Here is a 16,291-nt window from a genome sequence, read left to right as displayed (position 1 = left end):
ACCTACAAATGTAGTTACCTACAAACATAGTGACCTACAAACATAGTGACCTACAAATGTAGTTACCTACAAACATAGTGACCTACAAACATAGTGACCTACAAATGTAGTTATCTACAAACATAGTGACCTACAAACATAGTGACCTACAAATGTAGTTACCTACAAACATAGTGACCTACAAACATAGTGACCTACAAATGTAGTTACCTACAAACATAGTGACCTACAAACATAGTGACCTACTTCTCAATGCCATTCTTGATGTCCACTGATCTGACCACCTGTGTGCTGCGTGTGAGTACCAAGATGGCGGAGCTCTGGCTCTCTGCTGTGTTACAGCCCTCACTGCTGCAGGAGAACTGGACCTGGGATACAAACACTTGCTGTACTGCCTGCACTGACACTCCACCACACACCCTCCACCTGACACTCCACCACACACCCTCCACCTGACACTCCACCACACACCCTCCACTTGACACTCCACCACACACCCTCTACCTGACACCACACCACACATCCTCCACCTGACACTCCACCACACACCCTCTACCTGACACCACACCACACATCCTCCACCTGACACTCCACCACACACCCTCCACCTGACACTCCACCACACACCCTCCACCTGACACTCCACCACACACCCTCCACCTGACACTCCACCACACACCCTCCACCTGACACTCCACCACACACCCTACACCTGACACTCCACCACACACCCTCCTATGACACTCCACAACACACCCTCCACCTGACACCCCACCACACACCCTCCTATGACACCCCACAACACACCCTCCACCTGACACCCCACCACACACCCTCCACCTGACACTCCACCACACACCCTCCACCTGACACTCCATCACACACCCTCCACATGACACCCCACCACACACCCTCCACCTGACACTCCACCACACACCCTCCACCTGACACTCCACAACACGCCCTCCACCTGACACCCCACACCCTCCACCCCCTTGACGCTCACTTATATAGCCTTACCTTGCCAGAGCGTAGATCCAGCCCAAAGTTCTGCAGCTCCTTGCTGCCAACGATCATGGAGTCATCACTGAGCCTGTAGGTGGAGGAGAGCAGGCTGTCAGCTGACATGGGGATGGCCTCCACCTTCTCCCCATCAAACTGGTACAGAGCTCCATCCAACGAAGGAATCAACCTCAGCTTCTTGCCATTTCGAATCATCTTTCACAAAATGAGAAATTTACACTAACTAAACTCTAGTAGGTGCCAAATTTACACTAACTAAACTCTAGTAGGTGCCAAATTTACACTAACTAAACTCTAGTAGGTGCCAAATTTACACTAAGTAAACTCTAGTAGGTGCCAAATTTACTTACACCAAGTAAACTGTCACCTCACCACCCACTTTTACTTGTCACTAGCCCCCCCCTCCCACTTCTAGTGGTCACTAACCCGCCCTCCCATTTCTAGTGGTCACTAATCACCTCCCCTCCCATTTCTAGTGGTCACTAACCGCCTCCCCTCCCATTTCTAGTGGTCACTAACCGCCTCCCCCTCGCACTTCTACTGCTCACTAACCCCCTACCTCCCCCTTCACTTTTACTGGTCACTTACTTCCATATTAGCCAAACTAGAAGAATAGAGGGGTCTGGTATCTGCCTGAACTGACCATGCTAGATGACCCTGGTTGTGGAGGTCTAGAGCTGAAACACGTCCATCAATGGTGCTCACTAGTACATAAAATCTGGGGGTACAAACAGAGTTTAATAATAGATCAGAAATATAGAAATACACACATACATATATATATATTTAAACATATATATTTTTTACAAGTGGATTGGAGGGGCAGTGACAGCGGCAATTTTCTCAAACACTGTATTTCAAGTTTTTTTTAAACATTTCAACATTTCAAGAACGTTTTACCGCATTAAAAAAACAATTAGATCAAGACCCTACTAGATCGTGTAACTAAATTATAGCAGGCCTACATATTTTGTTTAATGGCCTAAAACATGCAGATCTAGTTTTTTTATTTAAATCTAGTATAGGCCCTTATTAAAAATAACCAGCGCTTGTAGAACTGCCTAGACAATGAAACACAACTGTGCTTGTGTGATCTTGTATCATAGGCCTTACGGTCAGCACGACCTTGAAGAAGCGGGTAAGAGGTGATAAAAAGTGTCTGTAAAGTTGAGTGAAAACAGCAGAGTTCTGTTTCATACATAAATAAATTTTTCTTTTCTTTTAGCAATACCGAATCCAAAAAATGGTAATGGTAGTACTTAGTTATTTTTATTACACAGCCTAACGATAGCCCATTGATGACGTCACATAAAGAATCCATATAGCCAGACAACCACACCACGAATGACTTCAAAAAGTTCTGTCTACAGCCTCACCCATCTGATACAGCCGATTTGTATTTGGTCCATTACGCACATTACATACAAAATTATTTTGATACAATGAATAATTTTTTTACTAACATGTCACAATTTGATTCAATGGCATCTGTGATAGTGGATTTATGGAAATGGTTTATTTCTGATTCAGAAGCTTGTTCCAAAAATTCTTGTTTAGTAAATTGACCAGGATATCCTACATTTTTTTTATCGGCATGCTTCAATGCAGATTTGATTCCACTACTAGATCTATCAAATGCAATTCTATTCACATTTTGATCTAGATCTACGCCTTCCGTTTTGGTTAGAGTGGCACTTGAGCATGCAAGAAGAGCAGACAGTGATGCCAATGCTTTTATTACTTTTGATAGAAAAACACGATTCTTAGAGTTGACCATTTTTTAATAACTTCTTAAATCTCTAAGTTTCTGTCTGCATCTAGATCTAGTAAATTCTAGTAGAGATCTACATATAGCTCAACGTGACATTTCTAACTGTTAGGATGTTGGTTAAACTTATGTTTATAGAGATGTTATTCTGTATAAATTTCTTATGTTTACATATTGACAGGAAACAACTTTGTTTTGTACTGAACAACAAAGCGGAAGTTGAGTCATAAGTACACGTCTTAATAGAAAAATCAACGGAAATTTCCCATTTCTTTTCCACTTTTCTTTTCAAACGGAAACAACAGTTATCATATTGCCTAATAAGAATTGAAAATTAAAGTAATTATTTTCTTCGCGATATTTTAAACGAGTAAATGTTACAAAATATAGCCGTAACTTTTAAATTTTAAATTAAACAGCATTATAAGCTATTTTAATATTGCCCAGGCTCAAGCTTTTTATGCATTTGTCATTAAAAAAAATATTTAAAAAAAAATGTATCTTGCTTTATGAGTTTAGCATCACTTGGGAATGACCGGCAATGCAAGACTATAAATAAACAACTCACATGGCCTAGTCAAGCTGCTAAACTAGTCTAGACTCTTGACTTTTATTTGTCTGTATTAAATATATAATATATATATATATATATATATATATGGTAATCTATCGTTTTGGGTACGTAAAATCGCCCGCGATTTGTAATGTGAAAAAAAGGTGACTCCTTAAATTTTAATAATTATTTCACATTTTGAGGAGGATTTATGTTTTAAAAAATTCAAAAATGTTTCCTTGATTCATTTATGTACCTGTTTTAAAACAATTGAATTAAAACTTTTCCATAATAAATGAAGACTAGCGATGTTTCCAACAGATGCAACCATGCTCATTTACTATAGCAGCCATCTTGTCTAAGTTTTATTTTTATAAGCTTTTAGCGCCAGATTCAGGGGGAAGCCACTCTATTTTACAAATGGCTGCTGTTTATATAACAAATCTTGCTCTCAGACACTGCTGTTTAAAGTTAATTTCTGGCCTATATCGATATATTTAGCCATTGATTTAGGTTTATTATTCATTTATCTATAATATTTGACACAAAAGTATGACAATATACTTCTATTAAAGCCTTGACAATGAGGTAACGTTTTCGTACATAAATAGCCGCGGGCGATTTTACGTACCCAAAACGATAGATTACCATATATATATATATATATATATATATATATATATATATATATATATATATATATATATATATATATATATATATATATATATATATATATATATATATATATATATATATATATATATATATATATATATATGGTAATCTATCGGGTAATCTATCGTTTTGGGTACGTAAAATCGCCCGCGGCTATCAATGTACGAAAACGTTACCTCATTGTCAAGGCTGTAATAGAAGTATATTGTGATATGTTTGTGTCAAATATTATAGATAAATGAATAATAAACCTAAATCAATGGCTAAATATATCAATATAGGCCAGAAATTAACTTTAAACAGCTGTGTCTGCAAGCAAGATTTGCTATATAAACAGCAGCCATTTGTAAAATAGAGTGACTTCCGCCTGAATCTCGCGCTATATGCCTATAAAAATAAAACTTTAACAAGATGGCTGCTATAGTAAATGAGCGTGGTTGCATCTGTTGGAAACATCGCTGGTGTTCATTTATTACTGAAAAGTTTTAATTCAATTGTTTAAAAACAGGTACATAAATGAAACAAGGAAACATTTTTGTATTTTTCAAAACATAAATCCTCCTCAAAATGTGAAATAATTATTAAAATGTAAGGAGTCACCTGTTTTTCACATTACTAGTCGCGGGCGATTTTACGTACCTAAAACGATAGATGGTAATCTATAGTAATGTGAAAAACAGGTGACTCCTTACATTTTAATAATTATTTCACATTTTGAGGAGGATTTGTGTTTTGAAAAATACAAAAATGTTTCCTTGTTTCATTTATGTACCTGTTTTTAAACAAGTGAAATAAAACTTTTCAGTAATAAATGAACACCAGCGATGTTTCCAACAGATGCAACCATGCTCATTTACTATAGCAGCCAGCTTGTTTAAATTTTTTTTTCTATAGACTTATAGTGCGAGATTCAGGGGGAAGTCACTGCTGTTTAAAGTTAATTTCTGGCCTATATTGATATATTTAGCCATTGATTTAGGTTTATTATTCATTTATCTATAATATTTGACATAGGCATTCCGACTTCCGCTGTTTCGATTCGGTATTCAACATCCGGACTTTTCGATGCAGTCTTTATAAAAACTCGCCCTTTTCCGAAGAATGCCGAATCTCACTGTTGGAATCGAGTTTTTAGAAATATTCGATATAGATATTCTAGTGTGGTCGTATTATATGTTTCAATTAGAAAATTACCGCCATTATGACAATCTTTAAGCCGAAATCGATCGCACGATTCTAATGAGTTTATCTCGCGAACATGTCCCGTACGGTGCTGTCACATTTTAAATAAGTTTACGTATTAAACACATTATAAGTGTCTTGCCATTAGTTGTAAGTGTCCATTAAATAAACAAATATTATTATAATAACGGTTTTATGGCACTTACTACTTCTGCTTACGAGTTATCATACATGTCAAATCCCCGAGCTAGCGATTCGGCCTTGACAACGCCATGGCGTCGGTTTAGCACCGCATTACCTATTATCGATAAAATACGCGCACTAATGCCAATGACGTAGTTTTCGAAGTTGGAAAAAATTTAAATTGTGGGTGGCACTGTTAAAACTAGATAAAATACGTTGATCAAGTTATCTATTAAAACCGACAGGCAAGAAGCTTAGGCTTACATTAAATAGTGTTAAGCATTTAACACATACCTACTTACTTAGATTTAAGGCTAATACTAATAGCCTTTAATATACACTATTATACTTTATACTATAAATAAATTATAGGCCTATTTCTTAGTATAACTAATGCTATATATACTATATGTACCGATTGATAAAGTAAGTCTGGGCCTATTATTGGTTATGATAAGTAAAGAAGCTTGGTGATAAACTTATTTAATTATTTGTAATAATTATGCCTATGACATTAGTAAATAATTAACAAAAGGTGCAGCAATTGACAAGGGGGGGGGGGGGTACTAATTAATAAGGCAGTGAATTTAGAATGACATGAAAAAGGCATGATAATTATTATTCATAATAATTTAGGATACAATTTTTACATTTAATAATAAAAAGTAACAAAAAACAAATAACAACAAACAATACAGATTTAAATCACTGCATGTTGCCAATATATATATTCATATAAGCAGATAGACAGGGAAGCTGTAACTTCTGATTTGGTACAAATTAACACTTAGCTTAATAAACTTTTACAAGAATTTAAAGTTTTTCTATTGATTAGTAATTTAGTTGTACCAAAATATCAATAGGGTCCTATAAAGGCCCTAGTATATTAAAGTAGTTTCCCTTTTGGACCTGTCAATCCATCATCCATAAAGCAGCTGAAGTAGAGTTTATCTGTTTCTTGACCCATGCACAAGAAGTGATGGTGTGGTTAGCTCTCTGCCAAGCTATCTTTACTTTCCCTTGGGTCAGGTACTCATCCGAGCTTGGTGGATGCTGCACGCTGCACAGACTCGTATGAGATCTGAGCTTAAGACTTGCATGTTAGTAGTTGAGTGTTTTACCACACCATCCCTAGTTTTATTTTTCAGCATTCTTCTTATTACATGCTTCAGTATCAATAACCAAAATGTATCCTATCTATTATAGTAACATTCTGGACATACGTCCGTTGCAGTCACTATAATTACTATAAAAGGGTGCAACACCCTTTCATAGGACTTTTTAATTATATGCAGTCATACTTAATCTATTTTTTTTTATATTTCTATAGCCCCCACCCTCTAGCAAAGTTTCAATTTTAATATTTAAAAAAAAACATAGACTTTCAGTCTGCATATTGACCTATATGAACAGTACCCCTCACTTTAATTTGACTTGATTAGTTCTAATTATCCTTCATCAAATTTTGATTTTACTTTCATATTTCTATTGCCCACACTCTCTATCACTAATGTGCAAAGTTTTATAATTATATCTCGAATAGCAGCAGTGGTATGCAAGCCTAAAGCCAATCACACAATTAAATCCGATGTTACAGTGATATATAACAGGTTTAATACATAACTTTAAAAATTCATATAAAAAAAACTATTAGGCCTAGAATGATAAATTTGGTATTTTTATCAATGGGGTATATTATAGGATTAATCTGTGTACATTTTATCATTCTATGGTAATTAGGAAAAATATCCCAACATTCCTATTTGACACAAACATATCACAATATACTTCTATTACAGCCTTGACAATGAGGTAACGTTTTCGTACATTAATAGCCGCGGGCGATTTTACGTACCCAAAACGATAGATTACCATATATATATATATATATATATATATATATATATATATATATATATATATATATATAGATCTATATATATATATATTATATATATATATATATATTTATAGATCTAGTAGACAGTCGTCTGACTGTTAACAATAGTTTTAAATTGATAAATCTAAATCACATAATTGAAAAAACTAACTACTAACTACGAACATCTATAGTCTATAGGCCCTAACTGTATTAAATTATAAAATTAACTACACATACTAGATCTACATTCATATAATAAATAAATAATTATAATAGAATCTTATGTCTTATTTATTAATTTACATTTTTAAATCTAGAATCAGTCTACACAAGTCTACAGTCTACTCTCTAGAATCTAAATCTAGAACTAGATCTAAAACTAAATCTTCCAAAAATGGTTTTGGGAACGAAACCATCGTTTGACTTTGGAAAACCAAAGGAGAAGCAACATGTGGTAGGCTTTCATTTTTTTGCTTTCTACAGTTTCTAGCCTTTCTAAATTCAAGTAACTTGATTTTAAGCATGGATAAACTTACAACAAGAAACCTACAGTAACAGTCCTAATAATGGCCGCATTTGCGCGGTTCGCTCCGCGTGACGCGTAAGGCCGCCTTTGCGCAGTTCGCTCCGCGTTACGCTTAATCTTTACCCTAGGTGGCACGCGATCTAACAAAAAAACGATTTTTTTTCGTGGTAACAATTTAATGTTGACATAGATCTAGATCGAGTTAAAGTGTATTTATATTATTTCAACACCTAAGAGTCTAGATATAGTACTTGTAAAAAAAAAACAGTACAGTGTAGTGTCAAGGAAAGTTTGTGAGGTCAGATGGGTCAGATGATAGTCCTAGATCTAGCAGCAACCTAGTTAAATCAAACTGTCCTTTAACCTTTAGGCCTAGCTAGATCTATCTGGCATGCGTGATAGTAGATCTAAGTCTATATTATTTATCCTATGTGAACTGAAAAAAAAAATTCAATTTGCTTGAGGGGAGAGGGGGGGGGGGGGAGAGGAAGAGAGAAGTGAAGACAGGCGATCTCGTGTGAATGTCTATGACGAATGTTTTAGGCCTGCTGAACTCAGTGACCTCGCGACCGTGGTGGGATTTTCCACTCACGGGATAGTAAACGTAAGGCAAGCAATCATGCCAGTGACGATGGTTTGAAATTTTATTAAAAAAAAAAAATCATAGTCTACGTCATATTTTCAATATGATAAAAAAATGTAAAAAAAAAACTAGCTAACCCCGGGTTCGAACTCTGAACTCCGGGTCTATGAACTTTAGACTACAGCTGGCACACTGTTGACTCAACCACAGCGAATGTGATGGAAAATTAAAAAGTAAGCATTTTCAATTACAAGATGGCAAATCAAACCTGCGAGACGCGTAGTCTATTCTTTAGGGGCCACGCTTTGCGAGATGCGTAGTCACTTCGTATAATAATAGGCCTAGGGCCTAGGCCTACATTTTATTAATTTATTTATTAATATTTATCACTTTAATCATACTTTAATTTTAATGCCTAGGCCTGCTCCTAAGATTGGCTAACTAAGTAGTAGTGTTATAGTGTAGTCTACAGCTGAACCAAAACATATTGAAAAAGTAAAAAGTGTATATTTTGACTCTAAAAATAACCACAAACATGGCTGAACTAGATCTAGAAAATCTAGGTCATGTGTTTAAAAAATATTTTTATTTCAAAATTGTAGCGGCTATGTTTTGAGTAGGCCTACAAATTACTATATGATTTGATGAAGTGTGTTTTGAGAGTATCAATCTCGGAGATCCGGTACAGCCAATATAGATTTGTCTTATACGATAGTGAAACTTCGGCTTGATGAAAATAAATAGAAATTTAGCCTCAAAAAGTTATTTTCAAGTTTCCTGTTTTTTTTTCAACTTTTATAACATTGATTCTAAAAATGTAAAATTTCTGAATTATTTTTGGGCTTAAGTTTTTATTTTTATGGTTGCTTTGTTTGCAAAAAATAAAAAGCATGGTTTTAATCCATGTCAAGAATATGAATCATGATGGATTCTCGTCATTTCTGTAGTCCCCATTGGAGAGGGAGTCGGTAAACTGTGAAATGCTGCTAAATGGGAAATTTTTAATTTAATAATTAAGCTTAGAGAAATAATTGAATAAAATTTTGAATATTGTACTCTTTATTTTCAGAAGTGCCAAGACCTTACAAAAGCACACATAGAATCATACAATTATTTCCTGACTTCTGGCTTACAAAAGCTGGTTAAGGTAATCTTGTAAAAATATGGTCACCAGTTATCAAATAAATAAAAATGAAATAAGATTAATTTATTTTTCTCTATCTTATCTTGAGTGTTTTCTTCTTCAGCACATGGATGCCGTGGAATTTAATCTGGGAGAAGAAGGGGAGGCATTCAACAACTTAAGATGTGCCTTGTCTTTCTCTGTCAGTGCCCACACTCACTAGCTCACTGCCAGTTGAGATTTTTCAAACCTTTTTATTTACACAAAGTTTCAATTTTTAAACTCAAGTTTCAATTATCAGATATTTTAATCTTTTTATTTACAGAAAGTTTGAATTTTTAAACTCAAGTTTCAATTATCAGATATTTTTAATCTTTTTATTTACAGAAAGTTTCAATTTTGCCACCTAAAGTTTCAACAGCTAATAAGATGTCTGTTAACAGTAAAATATATCCGTCTGAGGCAAGTATAATAGCTGGAGACCTGTAGCTTTTTTTCCTTTCTCAATGAACTGTCAACTTGAGAATCATCTTAACTGTCACTGACTAGTAAACCTGACTATCACCATACCTGTCACTGTCTAGAAACCTGACTGTCACCATACCTGTTATTGACTAGTAAACCTGACTATCACCATACCTGTTATTGACTAGTAAACCTGACTGTCACCATACCTGTTACTGTCTAGAAACCTGACTGTCACCATACCTGTCACTGTCTAGAAACCTGACTGTCACCATACCTGTCACTGTCTAGAAACCTGACTGTCACCATACCTGTCACTGTCTAGAAACCTGACTGTCACCATACCTGTCACTGTCTAGAAACCTGACTGTCACCATACCTGTCACTGTCTAGAAACCTGACTGTCACCATACCTGTCACTGTCTAGAAACCTGTCTGTCACCATACCTGTCACTGTCTAGAAACCTGACTGTCACCATACCTTTCACTGTCTAGAAACCTGACTGTCACCATACCTGTCACTGTCTAGAAACCTGACTGTCACCATACCTGTCACTGTCTAGAAACCTGACTGTCACCATACCTGTCACTGTCTAGAAACCTGACTGTCACCATACCTGTCACTGTCTAGAAACCTGACTGTCACCATACCTGTCACTGTCTAGAAACCTGACTGTCACCATACCTGTCACTGTCTAGAAACCTGACTGTCACCATACCTGTCACTGTCTAGAAACCTGACTGTCACCATACCTGTCACTGTCTAGAAACCTGACTGTCACCATACCTGTCACTGTCTAGAAACCTGACTGTCACCATACCTGTCACTGTCTAGAAACCTGACTGTCACCATACCTGTCACTGTCTAGAAACCTGACTGTCACCATACCTGTCACTGTCTAGAAACCTGACTGTCACCATACCTGTCACTGTCTAGAAACCTGACTGTCACCATACCTGTCACTGTCTAGAAACCTGACTGTCACCATACCTGTCACTGTCTAGAAACCTGACTGTCACCATACCTGTCACTGTCTAGAAACCTGACTGTCACCATACCTGTCACTGTCTAGAAACCTGACTGTCACCATACCTGTCACTGTCTAGAAACCTGACTGTCACCATACCTGTCACTGTCTAGAAACCTGACTGTCACCATACCTGTCACTGTCTAGAAACCTGACTGTCACCATACCTATTACTGACCCATCATGTGACAAGGTACCTTGTCTGTTGTTTCAGTGTCGTGAAGGGGGCAGCAGCTACATGGGTGACGTCCAAGTGATCATCAACTACAGCTGTAATGGCCAGTCAGGGACTGTGGACAAGATCATTGGACAGGTGCCCATCATGGTCAAGGTACACACCCCACAGGACACTTTTCTTTAGTCTGATATTTCAATGTTACAACTTACTTCAGTCTGATATTTCAATGTTACAACTTACTTCAGTCTGATATTTCAATCTTACAACTTACTTCAGTCTGATATTTCAATGTTACAACTTACTTTAGTCTGATATTTCAATCTTACAACTTACTTCAGCCTGATATTTCAATCTTACAACTTACTTCAGTCTGATATTTCAATGTTACAACTTACTTCAGCCTGATATTTCAATCTTACAACTTACTTCAGCCTGATATTTCAATGTTACAACTTACTTCAGTCTGATATTTCAATGTTACAACTTACTTCAGCCTGATATTTTAATGTTACAACTTACTTCAGTCTGATATTTTAATGTTACAACTTACTTCAGTCTGATATTTCAATGTTACAACTTACTTCAGCCTGATATTTCAATGTTACAACTTACTTCAGTCTGATATATGTTACAACTTACTTCAGTCTGATATTTCAATGTTACAACTTACTTCAGCCTGATATTTCAATGTTACAACTTACTTCAGCCTGATATTTCAATGTTACAACTTACTTCAGTCTGATATATGTTACAACTTACTTCAGTCTGATATTTCAATGTTACAACTTACTTCAGTCTGATATTTCAATGTTACAACTTACTTCAGCCTGATATTTCAATGTTACAACTTACTTCAGTCTGATATATGTTACAACTTACTTCAGTCTGATATTTCAATCTTACAACTTACTTCAGTCTGATATTTCAATGTTACAACTTACTTCAGCCTGATATTTCAATGTTACAACTTACTTCAGCCTGATATTTCAATGTTACAACTTACTTCAGCCTGATATTTCAATGTTACAACTTACTTCAGTCTGATATTTCAATCTTGCAACTTACTTCAGTCTGATATTTCAATCTTACAACTTACTTCAGTCTGATATTTCAATGTTACAACTTACTTCAGTCTGATATTTCAATCTTACAACTTACTTCAGTCTGATATTTCAATGTTACAACTTACTTCAGCCTGATATTTCAATCTTACAACTTACTTCAGTCTGATATTTCAATGTTACAACTTACTTCAGCCTGATATTTCAATCTTACAACTTACTTCAGCCTGATATTTCAATCTTACAACTTACTTCAGTCTGATATATGTTACAACTTACTTCAGTCTGATATTTCAATGTTACAACTTACTTCAGTCTGATATTTCAATGTTACAACTTACTTCAGTCTGATATTTCAATGTTACAACTTACTTCAGCCTGATATTTCAATGTTACAACTTACTTCAGTCTGATATTTTAATGTTACAACTTACTTCAGTCTGATATTTCAATGTTACAACCTACTTCAGTCTGATATTTCAATGTTACAACTTACTTCAGTCTGATATTTCAATGTTACAACTTACTTCAGTCTGATATTTCAATGTTACAACTTACTTCAGTCTGATATTTCAATGTTACAACTTACTTCAGTCTGATATTTCAATGTATTGTTACAACTTACTTCAGTCTGATATTTCAATGTTACAACTTACTTCAGTCTGATATTTCAATGTTACAACTTTCTTCAGTCTGATATTTCAATCTTACAACTTTCTTCAGTCCGATGCCTGCAACATTGCCACTTTAAAGCCTGAAGCCCTTATATCACATGGAGAGGAAGTTGAGGTTAGTTTATTACTAGATATCTACAGGATATCTACTAGATATCTGCACTGTAAAACAATACAATGTGTGTATTGATTTTTTTTCACTTTTTCCAAGTGACCACATTTTAAATGATTTTATTTTAGCATTTTTTGAAAAGATTTCCCCAGCTTATTTTGAAAATGACTCAGGTTTTAATGTTAACTTGATCCCATAAGCTGCTACTGAAGGATGTGCTTCCTTGCTTGATCTGTGTCCATGTTTCTGTTTCCACAGGAAATGGGTGGATATTTTATCATCAATGGCAATGAAAAAGTAGTTCGGCTTCTCATTCAGCAGAGAAGGAATTATGTAAACAATTTTTCTTCATAGTTCTTGTGTAGTAATATCTCCTACCAAATATTCTCTCCCCTTACATTAAGTGCTGTGTATTCTCTCCCCTGACATTAAGTGCTGTATTCTCTCCCCTTACATTAAGTGCTGTGTTCTCTCCCCTGACATTAAGTGCTGTGTATTCTCTCCCCTGACATTAAGTGCTGTATTCTCTCCCCTTACATTAAGTGCTGTGTTCTCTCCCCTTACATTAAGTGCTGTGTTCTCTCCCCTGACATTAAGTGCTGTATTCTCTCCCCTTACATTAAGTGCTGTATTCTCTCCCCTGACATTAAGTGCTGTATTCTCTCCCCTGACATTAAGTGCTGTGTTCTCTCCCTTAGCCATTGTGTTTGCACAGAAGTTCCTGGAAAAACAGAGGACCAGAATATACCAAGTTTGGTGTGTCAATCAGATGTGTCAGGGAGGACCAAGCAATTAATGTAAGTTGTTGGGCCAGGTCATTAATGTAAGTTGTTGGGCCAGGTCATTAATGTAAGTTTTTGGGCCAGGTCATTAATGTAAGTTGTAGAGCCAGGTCATTAATGTAAGTTTTTGGGCCAGGTCATTAATGTAAGTTGTAGAGCCAGGTCATTAATGTAAGTTGTTGGGCCAGGTCATTAATGTAAGCTGTTGGGCCAGGTCATTAATGTAAGTTGTTGGGCCAGGTCATTAATGTAAGTTGTTGGGCCAGGTCATTAATGTAAGTTGTTGGGCCAGGTCATTAATGTAAGTTGTTGGGCCAGGTCATTAATGTAAGTTGTTGGGCCAGGTCATTAATGTAAGTTGTAGGGCCAGGTCATTAATGTAAGTTGTAGGGCCAGGTCATTAATGTAAGTTGTTGGGCCAGGTCATTAATGTAAGTTGTAGGGCCAAGTCATTAATGTAAGTTGTTGGGCCAGGTCATTAATGTAAGTTGTAGAGCCAGGTCATTAATTTAAGTTGTAGGGCTAGGTCATTAATTTAAGTTGTTGGGCCAGGTCATTAATGTAAGTTGTTGGGCCAGGTCATTAATGTAAGTTGTTGGGCCAGGTCATTAATGTAAGTTTTTGGGCCAGGTCATTAATGTAAGTTGTAGAGCCAGGTCATTAATTTAAGTTGTAGGGCTAGGTCATTAATGTAAGCTGTTGAGCCAGGTCATTAATGTAAGTTGTTGGGCCAGGTCATTAATGTAAGTTGTTGGGCCAGGTCATTAATGTAAGTTGTTGGGCCAGGTCATTAATGTAAGTTGTTGGGCCAGGTCATTAATGTAAGTTGTTGGGCCAGGTCATTAATGTAAGTTGTTGGGCTAGGTCATTAATGTAAGTTGTAGGGCCAGGTCATTAATGTAAGTTGTTGGGCCAGGTCATTAATGTAAGTTGTAGAGCCAGGTCATTAATTTAAGTTGTAGGGCTAGGTCATTAATGTAAGCTGTTGGGCCAGGTCATTAATGTAAGTTGTTGGGCCAGGTCATTAATGTAAGTTGTTGGGCCAGGTCATTAATTTAAGTTGTTGGGCCAGGTCATTAATGTAAGTTGTTGGGCCAGGTCATTAATGTAAGTTTTTGGGCCAGGTCATTAATGTAAGTTGTAGAGCCAGGTCATTAATTTAAGTTGTAGGGCTAGGTCATTAATGTAAGCTGTTGGGCCAGGTCATTAATGTAAGTTGTTGGGCCAGGTCATTAATGTAAGTTGTTGGGCCAGGTCATTAATGTAAGTTGTTGGGCCAGGTCATTAATGTAAGTTGTTGGGCCAGGTCATTAATGTAAGTTTTTGGGCCAGGTCATTAATGTAAGTTGTAGAGCCAGGTCATTAATGTAAGTTGTTGGGCCAGGTCATTAATGTAAGCTGTTGGGCCAGGTCATTAATGTAAGTTGTTGGGCCAGGTCATTAATGTAAGTTGTTGGGCCAGGTCATTAATGTAAGTTGTTGGGCCAGGTCATTAATGTAAGTTGTTGGGCCAGGTCATTAATGTAAGTTGTTGGGCCAGGTCATTAATGTAAGTTGTTGGGCCAGGTCATTAATGTAAGTTGTTGGGCCAGGTCATTAATGTAAGTTGTTGGGCTAGGTCATTAATGTAAGTTGTAGGGCCAGGTCATTAATGTAAGTTGTTGGGCCAGGTCATTAATGTAAGTTGTAGAGCCAGGTCATTAATTTAAGTTGTAGGGCTAGGTCATTAATGTAAGCTGTTGGGCCAGGTCATTAATGTAAGTTGTTGGGCCAGGTCATTAATGTAAGTTGTTGGGCCAGGTCATTAATTTAAGTTGTTGGGCCAGGTCATTAATGTAAGTTGTTGGGCCAGGTCATTAATGTAAGTTTTTGGGCCAGGTCATTAATGTAAGTTGTAGAGCCAGGTCATTAATTTAAGTTGTAGGGCTAGGTCATTAATGTAAGCTGTTGGGCCAGGTCATTAATGTAAGTTGTTGGGCCAGGTCATTAATGTAAGTTGTTGGGCCAGGTCATTAATGTAAGTTGTTGGGCCAGGTCATTAATGTAAGTTGTTGGGCCAGGTCATTAATGTAAGTTGTAGGGCCAGGTCATTAATGTAAGTTGTTTGGCCAGGTCATTAATTTAAGTTGTTGGGCCAGGTCATTAATGTAAGTTGTTGGGCCAGGTCATTAATGTAAGTTTTTGGGCCAGGTCATTAATGTAAGTTGTAGAGCCAGGTCATTAATGTAAGTTGTTGGGCCAGGTCATTAATGTAAGCTGTTGGGCCAGGTCATTAATGTAAGTTGTTGGGCCAGGTCATTAATGTAAGTTGTTGGGCCAGGTCATTAATGTAAGTTGTTGGGCCAGGTCATTAATGTAAGTTGTTGGGCCAGGTCATTAATGTAAGTTGTTGGGCCAGGTCATTAATGTAAGTTGTTGGGCCAGGTCATTAATGTAAGTTGTAGGGCCAGGTCATTAATGTAAGTTGTTGGGCCAGGTCATTAATGTAAG

The 16,291-nt window shown here is 36.6% G+C and overlaps 2 protein-coding genes across 4 annotated transcripts in view; one reads left to right on the top strand and one right to left on the bottom strand.

Moving 5' to 3' along the window:
• LOC131956805 (eukaryotic translation initiation factor 2-alpha kinase) overlaps nucleotides 1-2,987 on the bottom strand; it is a 35,912-nt gene extending 32,925 nt beyond the window's left edge. For all 3 annotated transcript variants that reach the window (XR_009389002.1, XR_009389001.1, XM_059321409.1), the window contains exons 1-4: nucleotides 2,487-2,987; nucleotides 1,612-1,741; nucleotides 1,021-1,218; nucleotides 247-368 (exon numbers count right to left, since the gene is read on the bottom strand). Coding sequence is in view for 1 of the 3 variants with exons in the window: in XM_059321409.1 (XP_059177392.1) it covers nucleotides 247-368; nucleotides 1,021-1,218; nucleotides 1,612-1,741; nucleotides 2,487-2,800 (764 nt within the window). In the remaining 2 variants the exon portion in view is untranslated. The remainder of the gene's footprint in view (nucleotides 1-246; nucleotides 369-1,020; nucleotides 1,219-1,611; nucleotides 1,742-2,486) is intronic.
• A 357-nt stretch (nucleotides 2,988-3,344) lies between these two features.
• The window catches only part of LOC131956700 (DNA-directed RNA polymerase I subunit RPA2), a 53,059-nt gene continuing 40,112 nt past the window's right edge, over nucleotides 3,345-16,291 (top strand). Inside the window, exons 1-9 of the mRNA XM_059321261.1 lie at nucleotides 3,345-3,407; nucleotides 7,587-7,723; nucleotides 9,448-9,525; nucleotides 9,626-9,703; nucleotides 9,889-9,963; nucleotides 11,209-11,325; nucleotides 12,957-13,022; nucleotides 13,278-13,352; nucleotides 13,718-13,816. Coding sequence (XP_059177244.1) covers nucleotides 7,664-7,723; nucleotides 9,448-9,525; nucleotides 9,626-9,703; nucleotides 9,889-9,963; nucleotides 11,209-11,325; nucleotides 12,957-13,022; nucleotides 13,278-13,352; nucleotides 13,718-13,816 — 648 coding nt within the window. The 5' untranslated portion in view covers nucleotides 3,345-3,407; nucleotides 7,587-7,663. The remainder of the gene's footprint in view (nucleotides 3,408-7,586; nucleotides 7,724-9,447; nucleotides 9,526-9,625; nucleotides 9,704-9,888; nucleotides 9,964-11,208; nucleotides 11,326-12,956; nucleotides 13,023-13,277; nucleotides 13,353-13,717; nucleotides 13,817-16,291) is intronic.

This window comes from Physella acuta, unplaced genomic scaffold (genome assembly GCF_028476545.2).
Source record: "Physella acuta isolate Inbredline_101_S28 unplaced genomic scaffold, ASM2847654v3 ptg000079l, whole genome shotgun sequence".
NCBI classification, from domain to species: domain Eukaryota; kingdom Metazoa; phylum Mollusca; class Gastropoda; family Physidae; genus Physella; species Physella acuta.
Note: the sequence above shows the minus strand (reverse complement) of the source record. Positions and strands in the feature narration are given on the sequence as shown.